The 17,307-nt window shown below is 37.8% G+C and overlaps 1 protein-coding gene across 2 annotated transcripts in view; it reads right to left on the bottom strand.

Annotated features, from left to right (window-relative positions):
• LOC118280215 (synaptotagmin-7) overlaps nt 1–17,307 on the bottom strand; it is a 670,807-nt gene that overhangs the window by 359,311 nt on the left and 294,189 nt on the right. For both annotated transcript variants that reach the window (XM_050702065.1, XM_050702068.1), the window contains exon 3: nt 16,522–16,623. In XM_050702065.1, coding sequence (XP_050558022.1) covers nt 16,522–16,623 — 102 coding nt within the window. The remainder of the gene's footprint in view (nt 1–16,521; nt 16,624–17,307) is intronic.

Genomic DNA, 17,307 nt, shown 5'->3' on the forward strand with positions numbered 1-17,307 from the left:
TATAACAGCGAGCCCAGCTATAACAGCGAGCCCAATCATAACATGGGTTTATAATTTCTAGTTATAAGTTTGAAATCGTCAACCCGCATTGAGCAAGCGTGGTGGTTAATGCTCAAACCTTCTCCGTGGGAGAAGATGCCTATGTGGACACATGTGATGTGATTACTACAGATTGCAAGCCAAGGTACCTAATGTTTTTTTTTTTATCAGTGACTTCAGAAACAACCTTCAAAGAAGATCAGACTCTGTTTCTCATTAAAACAAAACTCAAATTACCATAAATTAGTATGCTCAAGTTTATGTTTCAAATACTAATTTCTTATGTCTAAACTAAGACCTAAGTCTAGTAAAGAAATGAATCGTAATTTAGCTGATAAGGCTACAAAATGATATTTGTTATCTTTTGAATTTTAAATCTTATGGTCAATTACTTACTACAACTACATATTCATTCTGTTTTTACTAAATCAATAATAATAATGTTACTTAAATTTTATTTTATTTTGTATTTTGTAAGTAGTATTTAAAAATGCAATTTTAGAGGTTTTTGAATAAGAATATCAAAATGTTACTTATATTAAAATCGTTTGTCACCATTGTTACTCTTCAAGCGAGTATCCTAAACCCGTGATACAACACTTGCACCTTTTTTTAAAGGAACATCATCAAATGACTTCTCCCGTCTTGGGCGAGGCAAAAGGGAGTGTCTGACTTTTACTGACTAAAAACCACACCGTTCCTACTCCTGCTTTTCGGTACCCCGCTAGGTGATCCTGAGATACACAACATTTGCATCTTAATAAAACTTAAAAAAGAAGGGAACCGTCTTCAAAAGCTAAAGTGCGAACCTCCACTTTGAAGTCGGGTAATAAATACGCAAAAATTACTAAAAATATATTATGCTGTAAACCACATCAAAATCGATTCAGCCGAACGCGGGATTATCGCACACAAACATATACATACATAATTGCATACAGGCCAAACATAGAACCTTCTTTTTATTGAAGTCGGTTAAAAAAGTAGCATTTCACTTATAACACCAACCTCTGCTGTTGTGGGTATCCACAGACGGCAACCTACCACCACGTGATCCGTCTACTCATACAAACACATCTAATATTATTTTGCCTCACTCAGGGACCGAACCCAGTATTCCATTAACTGCGATTGACAGGTCATTTTTGTTATAATGTTCAATTATTTTCTAATTCGTCTGCGAGCGATTGGACCAATCAATAATCTTGTTTTGACAAGCGTCCTTACACTGCTGACGTCATCAAAACAAAATGGCTGCCTTAAAACATGGTGACTGTTAAAAGAAAGGACTATGTCGTTGGTGTTTTTGGCTTGAGGCTGCTTTTCCACCAGTGTTGTGCTATGCTACGTTGCTGTGGATGCGCTTGGCTTCCACCAATCATACTCATTGGTACACATAGCTTAGTAATAGTGGAAACTGACTTAGCTAAAATAACTATGTTTTTTATACAACGTGTAACAAAATACCCATATACATCAAGAAGCGCTGATGAATACAGGTTGAATAGAGTCTCTACACGAAGTTTCAGCTGAAAATACGATTAAAAAAAAAATTGTACCAAATACTTGGTATCGCATGTTTCTTCATTTTAAATCATACAACCATGTCACAACACTACAGGGATCACTCGCGAGTATTACGAAACATTTCTTCTGTCAATCTGATCGCCTAGTACCTGCCTACCTAATTTTGAATCACGCGGCAGCGCGATTTGAAAAATTCATAACTTGGTGCCATGAAAACATGAGTTTAAAAAACCCTTCCCGTATCGTTTGTTATGTTATCTAGAAGCCGTGCAATTGATATGTATACCCCCTTTTTGTTACACGTTGTATAGATAGATGCGTGCTATGGATGGTTTCCCTATTATAGATGCATCGCATATTCGAGCTGCACATCTTCCTCGGGTAGCTACTTTACGGCGGCATATCTTCATAGCACCGCTACATAGCTTAGTAACGGTGAAAGCGGTCACCTAGTTTCACAGTTTAGCTATTACATCTTTGTAGCATAGTTACATAGCTAAGCATAAGGTTTTTTTAAGGGAGACCCGTTTTAGACGAGGCGAGAGGCAGTACCAGACTCTTACTAACTGAGGAGGCGAGACGCGTGAGAGAACAAACCTCCTCACGCCCCAGCCGTCGCGAGAGACACTCCGGGCGTCGGGGATCGCGGGACGATCTCCGGCCACCGTAAGTGCGGGCCTGCGGACGGCGAGCAAGGGTAGCTCGCCGCCTGAACAGAACCAGACCCGTGCGTGCGGCGCGTCGCGTTCCGCGCGCGCCTCAAAGAGCCATCGGACCACCACAGATGGGGCCCAGCAGGGCTGATGCCTGATCCGGAGCTGCGGACTACCTAGCGGGTTTACCGGGGCTCCGGCTCGAAAAGCAGGAGAAGGAACGGGGTGGTTTTTAGTCAGTAAGAGTCTGACACTCCCTCTCGCCTTGCCCAAGGCGAGAAAAGAAATTGGATGATTTTCCCCCATCAAAAAAAAAAGACTCTTACTAACTAAAATCACCCCGTTCCTACTAATTTTTTAGAGTGAGAAAATCATCCAAAGGCTTCTCCCGCCTTGGGCGAGGCGAGAGGGAGTCTCAGACTCTTACTGACTAAAAACCACCCCGTTCCTATACCTGCTTTTCGAGCCGGAGCCCCGGTAAACCCGCTAGATAGTCCGCAGCTCCGAATTGGGCATCAGCCCTACTGGGCCCTATCTATGGTGGTTCGCAGCATAGCTACATACCACATCTCTGGTAGAAAAGCACCCTAAGGTCTGACCCAGCGAGAGACTGCGTCAGACTCTTACTGACTAAAAACCCCGTTCCTACTCCAACTAAGTAAATTAAACTCTGGAACACCTCCATACCAGTGACACTTACATCCACTCACCATAGACCGTCACAATTACAATATTTCTTTCAAGAAAATATAAATGTCACCCAATTTGTCTCGTAGCGCGCTCCTAAGAGGATTAGGGAAGGGAGATTAAGAATTGAGATGGGTTCCCGCAGTAGCTACATAAATATTGTACGGTATACCTACGCCTATTTGTAAAATTTGTATATGTATATTAGTTTTTATGTTGTAAAGAATATCTTTAAAGTGTTAAGTTTATTCTTTTGTAGAAGGTTAGGTTAGGTTATATAATATTTTAAAAGAACAATCTGTTTGTGCTGTTGATTAACGGCTGTTCCCAATTTACAGTATCAAAACCTATTTGGGTTTTACGTCATTGGATGGAAATCACCTAATACTGATTTAAGGGGCCTATAAAAAGGTTACTGTTAAAATGGAATTCAAAATATAACATAACTAATGATTTTTTCGGTGTATACAATTCTTCGGGTTATAAAACGTGCTATATTATGTTACCACAATAAAAATCCAGTTAGTGTGTCTAGTTGCGATGATCTTGTTACAATATTAAGTTTAGAAACTGGACGTCTGTTTAAAATGTCAACGTTAGAGATAACTAAGACAAATAGCTCCGATTTGACGGGACATACGGTTGGCTTGTTCGAACATAGATTCTACTAGCTTTTTTTCACAGCTTCGTAGCTTCATACCCTTTAATAATACCTACAAAATTATAAACCTTCCAGACTGCATGGTTGGTGCAGTGGCTGGGAAGTAGACTGTCGCGCAACATGTAGGAGCAACTCTCTTTGTGTGATCCACAAATTGTTGTGTTGGATCGAGGTGTCGTGTGTGTAAACTTGAGAAAATCCTAGTGTGTGTGTGTGTGTTGGACTCCTGAAACATCAGAGGCGTTACAAGTCTACAATTTTAAGGATTGTTGGGAGATTGGGGGGGTTTACTGTACAGTTCGACTGTATAGTTAAATCATAAGCTGTGTAGCATGCCTTACTCTTCCGGCAGGTAAAATAAGAGCTGACTAAAATATGTATCACGCATTTTTCACACCTAAACCTTCCAAATTAAGATCTCTAACCCGTTGGCCAAGTGTGGAGATTATAGCAATATTTTTTACGTTGTAGAGGAGACCCATCAGGGATACAGAAGATTAACTAAAAATCACGGTTTACTCACGTAAATTAATTGAGAAATGCTCTACTAGTTTCGAGTCACAAAGGGACTTTTCATCATGAGAAGCATGCGCAGACGTGGCGACGTCGCGCAGCCTAATGATTCTGTTTTAAATGATGACTACTTTACATTAATTATGTACATTTCTGCCAACCCTTTTGCAAATCAAAGGTCGTGATACTCTGTTCCTAATGGATTCCAGTCAAAACAATGAAGTGGCGAAATGCAGAACCAATCAGAGCTACGGTATTTCACAAGTATGCTGACTCACGAATCAAATTATAACAGTTTCAACTCTAATCCAATTACGTAAGATTCGAATTTGCATGACTTCAATCTGTTAGTTTCGAAATTAAATTGTGGTGGAGCTGTGAGTTATGGTTCTGGTCTTAACGCTATTTGTTAGGGGGGTAAGCAGGAGTCTTAGTGATGTATAATGTGTGTATTAATTGAGGTGTTTCCATAAATTAACATTATTTTAGGGAACAGTGAGTAAAGTTCCCTAAGAAAAGGAGGATCCTCCGACCAGGCGAGGTGATCGTGTCTGGCGGGCTTTCTGCCCAACTGTTGTTTTCTATCCATGTTTATTCGCATGTAAACTTAATATGTGCGATGTAGGATATATGACGTGATCCGTTAATTTGATCGTCGATCGTCTATGTGCGACTTCTATCATCTGTCACTTGTCATGTGTCGACACATTATTAAAAGTACCCTTAACCGACGAGCATGCATGAAAATGGCTATTGATGAAGCGAAAGAGGCATGTAAGATTCGTAGCAAATTGGCGTTGCATTGTCTCTGCCTACCCTCATGGGAGACAGGTATGAGGTTATGTATGTACTCTTTTTAACCGACTTAAAAAAGGAGGTTCTCAGTTTGACCTACATGTATGTATGTATGTTTGTACGCGATTATCTCACATTTGTCTGAGCTGATTTTAATGCTGTTTACAGCATAGTACATTTCAGACTTAGGAGAAGACTTTCGATATATTACCCAATTAAAAAAAGGAAAATTCACTCTTTAATATTGCAAAGCGGCTCCCGTTATTTAAAAAAAAATATTTAAGCTAGGTCCAGACCTTACAATGCCTAGGTAACAAGAAACTTAATGACAAAACTATATTTAGGTTAATTAAAAAGGTTCAATTAAGAGCCTAGACTGAAAACATCTTTGTTCATCACAATTTAAAGCCTCTTTTAACAGATAATTGCTAATTATAAATATTTCATTACGTTAGTAGAAAGTAATTTAAATTATTTACTTTGTAGTATTAAATAAGTAGACAATTAGCTTTTGTTTGTCTAATAATCAGTCACTCGGAGCTGCGGACTACCTAGCGGGTTTACCGGGGCTCCGGCTCGAAAAGCAAGAGTAGGAACAGGGTGGGTTTTAGTCAGTAAGAGTCTGACACTCCCTCTCGCCTCGCCCAAGGCGGGAGCAGTGACTGGACAATTACCCTCCATAAATAAATAAAAAATGGGGAAACAAATACTTTCAACGATAAGTCGGTTTGAAACATTGCGCACTTCTATATACGTTTTAATGACGAAACGAAATTATGTATTTGCTCCCACTCCTAAACTTTGTTTCGTTTTATCTTAGTATTTTTGTCTTACTTATATGACAAAAAAATACGTGTCTAATATTTTTTCATATCCTAACTGTCGGACTTTTAATAAATTTTTAATTTTCATACCCCGTCATCATCTCTTTTATATTTTACCCCACCCAGAGTTTAAATCCTACTATAAATCACTCACCCAAAAAAACTACTTGACGCTAAGTCCTAATCTTTCCCAAACTCAATTCTCAAACGCCAGACGCTGACCTTAAAAGTTAGTGCATAAAAATTGGTTCTACATAAGAGTGCATTGTCATTAGATGATTTGACCACTGAAGGGAAGAAGAATGAAGTAATATGCTTTTTTTGAAGGTGGAAAATCATCCAATGGCTTATCCCGCCTTGGGCGAGGCGAGATGGAGTGTCAGACTCTTACTGATTAAAAATCACCCCGTTCCTTCTCCTGCTTTTTGAGCCGGAGCCTCCCTGTGCAATGACGAGACTTCGTGAGCAATTTAAGACGCGTTCAGGGGCCTTAGTCTGCTATTACAATTGTGTCAGAATGGTCGATCACTGATCAGTGCAAGAGGGACGGAGCTATACAACCTACATAGCTCCGTCCCTCTAATAAGACTAAGGCCCCTGTTTTTAAGAATAACTTTAATTAACTGTCATAATACAACTAACTTGCGCTAATTGATATAATGATTTTAACTTTGCCCTTTGACGTTAAAAAAATATACCTTTTTTTCACACACTAGGATTTTCTCCTGTGTCATGTGTGCGTTTACAAACATACAAGTTCACACACACATGACACCCAGACCCGAAACAAAAATTTGTGGATCACACAAAGAATTGTTCCTTACGGGAATTGAACCCGAGCCATGTTGCACGGCAGCCAGTTGCCTAGCCACCGCGTTAACCGTGCAAGTCATATGACATAGCAGACATTGACATTACATGACGTAATGTGCACCTCTACCTACCTCTTCATGGATAAAAGGCCTAATACTAAAACCGATCTAACAATACGAAACTCGTTTAACTCGTTTCTTCATATCCGTATAGAAAGCCAAAGATCACAAACTCATTTCCCGATAAATAATTCATTGGCTACATTGCTTCTATGCGGTAACATCGCCATCTGTTGGTGAGGAAGCGTAACTCTTGACCTACATGAATTCGATGTTATATTCATTGAGTAGGTTATTGAGAAATGGTAGTGGTTTGTAGATAAGAAGGTTAAACTATGTTTTATTCTTTGAAAAGGGGGTGGGCAGAGAAGGTTTTATAGTACACACATTTGTTTCCTGTTAGATTAATGGTTATTTTCACTTTTAACTATCTCCTTACTTAGATACTTATTTAGCGTGAAAAAGCAAAAATTAACCCCTTTAAGTAACACTTATAGGTTGGCTAAAACCAACATTTTATTAAATGTCGGTAAGTGTTACCCATCTTCGATTTTTAGTTTAGGGTTTCGTAATATTTAAGTGAAAACAAATAAAAGGCTCTTTTAATAAGGGCCGAATTTTTTGTCATAATTGGGTAGATGACAAATTTTTATTGTAATGTCCGTCTTATAGATTATTTAAAGATATTATACACGTATTTTAATTTTTTTACGGAAACAAATACTTTCAAATATGATTTGAAATATCGCGTGATGTCATTTCTAGAAATGACGTATTCCTAAACTTTGATTCGTTTTATCTAAGTATTGTGATCATAAATGACAATTCATTTTGTAATTACGACATTAACATGACGTATTAAATAGATTTTTTTATTTTAATACCCTGTCATCATTCTATTACACTGGTCACAATTGCAGAATCCGTGCTATGACGAAGATTTTCAAAGAGAAAGGCTCGACTAGGATATCAGGCCAAGACTCCTAGCTACATAGCCAACCTCTTGACCGACGAGGCACTCTTTTTGAGACGTAACAAGCGTAAAGCGTATCCCATTAAAATTCCGTACCCATATTTCACAAAGTCCAGCTTAATATTACGAGGTGACACCAAAACCTCTAGCCGACATAAAATCCGCACTTGGCCTTTCTCCAACTACAAAGGAAATCTAGTATATTTTCTTAGGTCTAGCTTTAAAAATATATCCTAGATTGAGAGTCTAAGATCTGTTATTTTTGTAGAAAGGTGATGTTTTTACAGTTACCTGAAGAATCTATTAGAAAAATTGTGCTAGAGTGCTTTTTCTACCAGAGATGTGTTATGTTACGTTGCTGTGGATGGGTTTGGCTTTCACTAATCATATTTATTGGTACACTTAGCTTAGTATTGGTGGAAACGCACCCAGTTAAGCTATGTTTTTTGTATGAAAAGATGCGTGCTATGGATGACGTCCCTACTATCGATACATCGCATACGCTAGCTGCGCACAGCTACATGGCTTAGTATCAGTGGAAACGATCACATAGTTTTACAACTTAGCTATTACATCTTCGTCACATAGCTACATAGCACATCTCTGGTGGAAAAGTACCATTAAAGTGTTTATTTTGAAAGTTTCTTGTTGGAAGAGGACGTGACCTTACTTTGAGAAACCTCGCGTTTCTCAATTATTGGATCATGGGCACTTTAGTATAGAAAGTGTGGAAGAGCCATGCTTCGGCACGAATGGGCCGGCTCGACCAGAGTCATACCACGGCCTCACAGAAAATCGACGTGAAACAACGCTTGCGTTGTGTTTCGTTGTGTGAGTGAGGTTACCGGAGGCCCAATTCCCCCTTTCCCAATCTTCCCAATCCCCGATTTCCGAACAACAACTCTTAAATTCCGAACTCCCAAAAAGCCGGCAACGCGCTTGTAACGCCTCTGGTGTTTCAAATGTCCATGGGCGGCGGCGATTGCTTTCCATCAGGTGATACGTCTGCTCGTTTATCGGTGTGTTACATAAAAAAAGCAATTGGACGTTCAACCAACACATTTTTTTCGGTGTGTGGTAATAATACTGAGAATTTCCAATTGTTTTCTGATTACATAATATGTAATCATAATCAAAATCACAGTTATAGAGCCTGTAATCAGAAAACAATTATCATCATCATATCGTTTATCGCATCGCATCTCTCATCCCTATTATACAGGACCTATAACTAATGAAAGTAATCATCACTTTCAATACATAGGTATCACATGGTCTGGAAGAAATCGCCGTATGTGATAAGACCGCCCATTTTTTTTTTCCAACAAACGTTGCCCCACACTAGGATTTTCTCCTGTGTCGTGGCGACGTTTACAAATATACAAGTTCACATACACATGACACCCAGACCCGATACAACAATTAGTGGATCACAGAAAGAGTTGCTCCGTGGGGGAATCGGACCCGCTACACGTTGCACGGCAGCCGGTTACGCAGTCACCGCGCCAACCTATTACAATGTAAATTATTTTTATACAACGTGTAACAAAATACCCATATACATCAAGAAGCCCTGATGAATACAGGTTGAATAGAATCTTTACACAAAGTTACAGCGTAAAATAAGTGATCGTAAAAAAAAATGTACTAAATACTTGGTATTAAATAGTTCTTGATTTCAAATCATACAAACATGTCACAACACTACAGGGGTCACTTGCGAGATATTACGGAACATTTCTTCTGTCAATCTGATCGCCTAGTACCTGTCTACCTAATTTTGATTCGCGCGCCGGCGCGATTTGAAAAATTCATGACTTTTACCATGAAAACATGACACCAAAAGCCCTTCCCGTATCGTTTGTTATGTTATCTAGAAACCGTGCAATTGATATGTATACCCCCTAAAAATTTTGTTACACGTTGTATACGTTGTGTGCAATAAAGTATAAAATTAAATAAATAAATGCATACGAGATTTTAATTATAATCCGTACATGACAACAATCTAAGTGTGAGACGCCCTCTGAAATACTAGGAATACAGACGTTTGCTAGTTTAATTAAACAAGATATTATTTATTATGTTAACGGCTTACTCACGTAACACGATGCGGCGATTGTCACGTGCTACTTGATCGCCGCGTCGTATGTCGCGGAATGCTGCTCATTAATATAAGCCTCTAGCATGGCTTGAAACTAGTCGAGTTCCTCGTCAAACAGTTACGTGAGTAAGACGATAACATAATAATTTTTGACTGCGCGGTTGATGCGGTGGCGGGGCAACTTTTTGAGTAATCCATAAATTGTTATTTTGGGTCTGGGTGTCATGTGCATGTGAACTTGAATGTTTGTAAACGCACCTACGACACAGGAGAAAATCCTAATGTGGGGCAACGTTTTTATTTAAAAAGAAAAACAAAATAGTATGTCTCACAAAAGTTATAATAGAACTAGATATGTCTTAAATAAAAACTCGGTATAGTATATGTAACTTTCTAGTAAGATAAAAATCTTTCTCCAATACTAGAGTAACATGGGTAGTTAAACTTAAGTAGACTAAAATTTATTGTTTATCGCTCGCTACTGAATTTCGGTCTGGTCTTTGGGTTATTTAGACACTTTAGCCAGGCTTGATAGCCTCTCTCTTTGACCACCAAGATGGGGCCCAGACTGATACATTACAGATGTTTAGGCTCCAGCTCAAAGAGATGATGTAAGAGTTGATCCGGAGAAGTCATTGGGACTACCTAGCGGCACGTTGTACCGGAGGCTCCAGCTAAAAGAGCAACGGGCAGAAGCCCATATCTGAAACACCAGATGCGTTACGGGGTGGTTTTTAGTCAGATTAAGAGTGTGCCTCCGTAACCTCCTCACACAAGGAAATACAACGCAAGTTAGGTTCACGTCGGTTTCTGTGAGGCCGTGGTATCATTACGGTTGCTGGCCGGCGGAAATTCGTGCCGAAACATGGCCACACTTAAACTATTTACAATGCAAAACAGTTTCCTTGCGTAACAACCATGCTCTTTTTCATACATTATATCTTTCTATAATTATTAAGACAACACTGACTAACAGTGAAGAAAAACATCGTGAGGAAACTTATGTCCGAATACTCAAACGTACTTAATTTTAAGACGCTCTCAAAACTAGTTCTGTCATTATAAATTCTTTATAAAATGAACAGAGATAGCACGATATTTAAATACAACTTAAAATTGAGTACCATTTCAGTATTTCGGGCGTTAAGCTCCACAGCAACGTAGTATTTGTGGCCAGGCTGTTTTGTGTGACCGGTAACTCTACTAAAGCCTGTAGATGTAAAAAAATCTATATTCTATAATAGTCATAAATATAAAAAAATAGGCGTATAAATTATATTTATTCATTTACTCTTTATGCACATAAATGTGTACATAACGTAGGCTTAATGCCGTAGGCATTTTCTACCAGCCAAACCTTTAGGTGATACAGTGAAAAACCAGTGGTAGGTGCATGGAGCAAGCAAATCCAGAAAAGCTCAAGTAGAAAAATACAATATACTTACTTACACAAATATATACTATATTTAAATAATATGGAAACATAATTAACCTACATAATAACATTACATATACTATTTACATATAATATACCTATTACATATCACACTCATACCTACATTTCAGGTAAAAACCAAACGTATTTTCATATATCAAGCTATTATAATATGTCTCATACGCAAAGCGAAGCAACATACGTAGATTTCTTTCGGCGATCATATTACAAATCCGGGAAAGAAATGGAATCATTCTGCGTCATCCTTGTCAATCACGGAATACATTTGGGGTTGATGTAAATCTCGCGGTTTTTATGGCCTTGAGATTAGGGTGGGGTTATAGTGAGAGAAACTGAAGCGGGAGCGTTTTCTTGTTAGATAGTTTTGGAAAGGTAGACTAGCTATTTCGACGCGGTTTCAGCGGCTCGGCTTCTTTTGGTTGTAGCGTGATGTTTTAGCCTATAACTTTTCTCAATTAATGACCTATTCAACACAAAAATAATTATTCAAATCGGTACAGTGGTTTAGGCGTAAAGAAGAGACAGAGACGTGTGTTACTTTCGTATTTATACGAGTATAGTTTTTCACCTAATACCCTATTGGTCATAGCGCGATGTTTTAGCCTAAAGCCTAGCTTTCCTCGATAAAAAGTACTATCCAACACAAAAAAAAAAAAAATTAAATCGGTCCAGTAGTTCGGGAAATTAGCGCGTTAAAGCAAACAAACAAAAACTTCAGCTTAATTAATCTTACTTATTCAAAGTCATGTAATAAATATGAAGCAAACGTTTAAATAAAATAATTTTTGAAATGAAATGTTAGCTAAAAAATGACATTACATTGCGCTTTTTCATTTGCCAAGAATTTGCCTCTTGACAATATTTACCAGTTAATTTAAGAATCCCATAAATAACAGGAGGTGAACCTAATCTATACTTCTATACTAATATTATAAAGCTGAAGAGTTTGTTTGTTTGATTGTTTGTTTGAACGCGTTAATCTTCGGAACTACTGGTCCGATTTCAATAATTCTTTTAGTGTCGAATAGTGCATTTATCGAGGAAGGCTATGACTACTAAGAGCTAAGCAGAGCGGGTGAAACCGCGCGGAAGTAGCTAGTTTCATATATTATGCCAGACACAGTACCAAAAAATTCAACCTCAATAACACTCAAATTAATACCAGAACACGTTATTCAGCAGTCGACTATTGAGGCAGTACATAATTCTACTCTTTCCACTCACAAAAATCGCCATCCGCTACCTCTTATCAATGTAACCGCGGCCATATTTACTGAGCTGTACGCTGGCTTGCTCCACGCTCCCATGTCGCCATACCTCTCACATATTCCGTCGCAAGACTTCTTGTACAGGGTGCTACGAATATGTGTGGAGTGATATTTTTTCATGTTATAGTTACAGTGATAAAAATATATTTTTGGTTGATATTAGGTTGTTAAGATATGTTTTTAATGGTTCAAATTAGACATAGGACTGTAAGTCTTGGTAAAATATAGCCCTAGTACTTACAAAACAAATAGGTTATTAATAATATTATGGTAGAGCAAATGGTAATAATAATGCATTTCGATGATTTTAGATCAACTTGGATGTTGTCTAAAAGGTTTTATTTTTTACTTTTTAAATTTAATTAAATTTATTATGTACGGTAGCCCAAAAGATTAAAATAAAACAAAACACTGACTTTGAAAACATTTAACTTTTTGGCAGCACAGCGTTAGCAACTAAACATAATTAAAATTTAATTTTTTTCAGCAACAACTAGACATTATTAAAAAAATTTTATTAACTAAAAATCATGGTTTACTCAATTAAATTAATGGTAAAAAGCTCTACTAGTTTCAAGTTTCGAGTAGGCCACTGGAAACTAGAAGAGCCTTTCTCCATTAATGTACGTGAGTAAACCGTGATTTTTCATTTAGAATATCTCATGATAGTTATAATAAAAAAAAAAATACTTGAAAAAATTTATAAAAAATTAATTAGAGTTAATCCGTAATCATGGCGCTTGCAACAGTGCCGAAATATCGGAAACTCACCAAAATGAATAAACATGGTAAATATCCCGTCATAAGTTCTAATAATAGTGTTAGTGACCATGTCAGTTTAAAAACTTATACATACTTGAAAAAAAACTTAAAAACCACAAACATCCTATACATAACTGTTGACGGAGCTCATTGGACTGAGAAAATGCTGCAAATTGCTAGCGAGCCACCTTCATGATCCTGAGCTAACTGAAATACACTAGCCTGAACACCGGGCAAAACGAGCAACGAAGCCTTATTTGCATAAACATACATACGATGCCTTCTTTGCGCTTTTCTTTCACAAAAAAGTAAATTGTATTACGTGCTATGGATGTGTGCCATTTTTTTATTTTATTTTTTAAGGGGTGCAAATCATCCAATGACTTCTCTCGCTTGGGCGAGGCGAAAGGGAATGTCAGACGTTTTTTTTTGAGGGGGAAAATCATCCAATGTCTTCTCCCGCCTTGGGTGAGGCGGAAGGGAAAAAACACCCCATTCCTTCTCCTGCTTTGAGCCGGAGCCCCGGTAACCTTTTACGTTGTCCGCAGCTCCGGATCGGGCATCAGCCCTACTCTTACTGACTAAAAACCACCCCGTTCCTATTTCTGCCCCTCTAGCCTCTGCAGCTCTGGATCAGACATCAGTCCTACTGGGCCAGTGGTCTGATGGCTCTTTAAGCCGTGCGCAGAACGCGATGCGTCGTACGTACAGGTCTGATTCTGGTTGGGCGGAGAGCTACCCTTGCTCGCCGAGCGAGCGGCAACCACCTTAGCCCCTCCTCCTTAACTAGCATGACTGCTTCGCAGAAGGAGGAGACGGCATCCCAGTCCCCCTCGCTCCGCACCATGGCCTGAACCAGTGCCTACTACCAGGGACTACCTACCGGGTTACCGGTTCGAAAACCAGGAGTAGGAACGGGGTGGTTTTTAGTCAGTAAGAGCCTGATACTCCCTCCCGACTCGTCCAAGGCGGGAGAAGTCATTAGATGATTTTCCCCCTTAATAAAAAAGTATCAGTGGAAACGGTCACATAGTTTCATAGCTTAGCTATTACAGCCTCGCAGCATAGCTACATAGTATATCTTTATTGGAAAAGTTCCCTTACGATATTCATATTTACATACATAGATACATTTATGTAGATAGATAAATATCATATAATCCGAATCGTACCTTTTATCAACAACAACCTGGTTAAATAAAATCAGTTTTGTAATAAAATTGTATAATAAGTACCCAATTCTCATATTATGAGGGTCGGACCGGCTTCGGGGAAAAGGATTTGAAGGGTTATATCCTTTGATAATTATATTATTTTATATAAATATGATATATAGGTAGAATGATAAATAAAAACTGTCTCGTTGGTCGATTGGTCGCAAGTGCGACTACCGGGCAAGGAGTCTTGGGTTTGATTTCTAGGTCATACAACGTATGGCTGAGCTTTTCTCACTTTTTCGAAAATTTCTCATTAGCACGGGTCTGAGATTGTGTCCAGTATATGGCAATAGGCTCACCCCCTATTACATGGGACTTATAATACAAATAGTGAGAAGTGGGTGTACATTGTATAGCGGCATTACCTGCCGTAATGTGCACCACTGCCTAACCCTTCAAGTTTAAAAAGGCGTGACGTTGGTATAGGTACAACGATACGGGAACTAAAGGTTCTTTTTTATGGTATAAACCAGTAAACGAGCAGACGGATCACCTGATGGTAAGCAATCAAGTGCGTTGCCGGCCTTTTGGTGGTTAGGAATTTGAGGATTGTTGGAGATTCGGGGATTGGGGAGGGGTAATTGGGTTCAGGATATAATTTTGCTGAGTTTAGTTTCATTCTTTCAGGTAAATGAAGATTTGATAATACCTTGGGTAAACGATACGTAATACCATCCAAAGGGGAAATGCTAAAACTCTCTTGAGCACTTACCGTACTATTATACCTTGCAACAAGAATGTGGATTTATTAATCGATATTTAAGAAAAAAAAATGGTATCACTAAATATCATAATCATAAAAAAACAAAGTCGCTTTCTCTGTCCCTATGTCTCTTTGTATGCTTAAATCTTTAAAACTACGCAACGGATATTGATACAGTTTTTTTTTTGTTAGATAGATAGATTCAAGAGGATTTTTTATAATTATGTATAATTAGCGACGCAATGTGATGTATTATACATATAAACCTTTCTCTTGAATTACTCTATCTTATAAAAAAAAAACGCATTAAAATCCGTTGCGTAATTTAAAAGATTTAAGCATACAAAAGGAAATAGGGACAGAATAAGCGACTTTGTTTTATACTATGTAGTGATACATGCATAATATTTCACCATTGCACCGATGCGAAGCTGGGGCGGGTCGCAAGTAATAGTATAAATTTAATGTAGGCACTATAAACAGGAATAATAGTGCCTATTTAGTACGCGGAATGAAACAGTACGCTATGTAAATGATTTAGGTAGGAACCGTACTATTATTCTCCAAATAAATCAAGAAATAAATAAACAATAATAATAATTTCGCACTTATAATGAGTTAGGAACAAATCGTTTAAGCTTTCGGGAAAGCAAATAGTCATTACCTACAACCTATTTACTTAATAGAAAACAGAAACACAACAACTTTCTAAACGAAACCTTAAAGTAAACCTCTTAAAGTACATTTTCAAAAGAACTGATACTTACTTTAGTAAACCATCATCCGTAGAAAACAGAAACACAACAATTTTCTAAATAAAACCTTAAAGTAAACCTCTTAAAGTACATTTTCAAAAGAACTGATAATCCAGTTCTGTCTATATGGTATTGTTTTACGAAAATCCATTCATACTTGGCGTTTATTACGTAACTTGAGCAGTTACGGTCATGAAAACGAGATAAAATGTTCCCGAAACGCGCTTATATTCCGACACTGAATGTCCAATATTAGTTTTTCTAACTTCATGTTTATTACATTACAGTTCTACGATTTTCTTATATAATGTACATTTTTATATCCAAACGCCCAAACAATTTTCGCTGAAAACGCGTCGAAGTATTTGAGGATAACGCCATCTGTGTATGGCAGTTGTAAGTAAGCAGGCGAAGAGTTAGAACAGTGATTTTGGTTTTAAATACTAGATGGCAGGTCAATTGGCGTAACTTTTTGAGGAAAGTAATACGTTCATACTCTTTTATTTTTTATTTTGTTAACAATTTGATAAGATCAGACTGCTGAATTATTTCAGCAGATGACGTAGTTTAAAGGTAGACGAAAAATACTGCTCGACGCCATATTTCTAGGACAAATCAAATTAAGTAAGATACTAGTAGTAGGTATTAGTAGTAGGTAGTTAGTAGTAGTAGTAAGTAAGTAAATTAGTTATATTAAAACAACTAAACTTACCCCAATGTCTTTGTGCTGATCAGCGGTGTCTTCAAATTCAGGAAACCATTTAATCTGTTCGTACTCTTTTCTCTCCCTCCATCGGAGGAAGACTGATCCGCCCTGAGGACAAAAGAAAACCGACTTTAAAATTACTTGTATTAAAACCAATTTTCCATTTGATAAACATTTTCTAACTTTTCTCAGCAACTTTGTTATTCTGCCATCTATGTCTTGACAGTGGTACTAAAATGTATTCGCACGAGTGGTGTAAGAGAAAATCTGAGGCGTTCAGGCTTAGTTCCACTTTTATTCAATAGATGGCGCTAAACTACTATCTGCAAACCTGCCAAGGTTAGGATGGATGGATAGGCTTACCCTCGAATACTGAAATGCTATTCAATTTTAAGTTGTAATTAAATATCGTCCTATTTCTGTCATTAACAAAGAATTTGTAGAGGTAGAACTATATTTGAGAGCGTCTTAAAATTGAGTGACTATTAGTCCCGTAGACTGAGATAGGTTTCTCTGTTTACGCTTAGTCCACAGTGGACTATTATAAATTTATTGTAGATGTTGACATTAGTTCTACATTTCACTATTCCTCATTATCCCCGAAAGGGTAGGCAGAAGTGCACATTATAGCACGTAGGTAATGCCACTATACAATGTACACCCACTTTTCACAATTTAGGTATGTTGTAAGTCCCATGTAATAGAGGGTGAGCCTATTGCCATATACTTACCATTTTTTTATTTTACTATTTTTTGGAAAGTAGAACTTTCTCTTTAGCTATTAAGCTAGTG

The sequence above is a fragment of the Spodoptera frugiperda genome, chromosome 21, assembly GCF_023101765.2.
Source record: "Spodoptera frugiperda isolate SF20-4 chromosome 21, AGI-APGP_CSIRO_Sfru_2.0, whole genome shotgun sequence".
Classification (NCBI taxonomy): Eukaryota; Metazoa; Arthropoda; class Insecta; order Lepidoptera; family Noctuidae; genus Spodoptera; species Spodoptera frugiperda.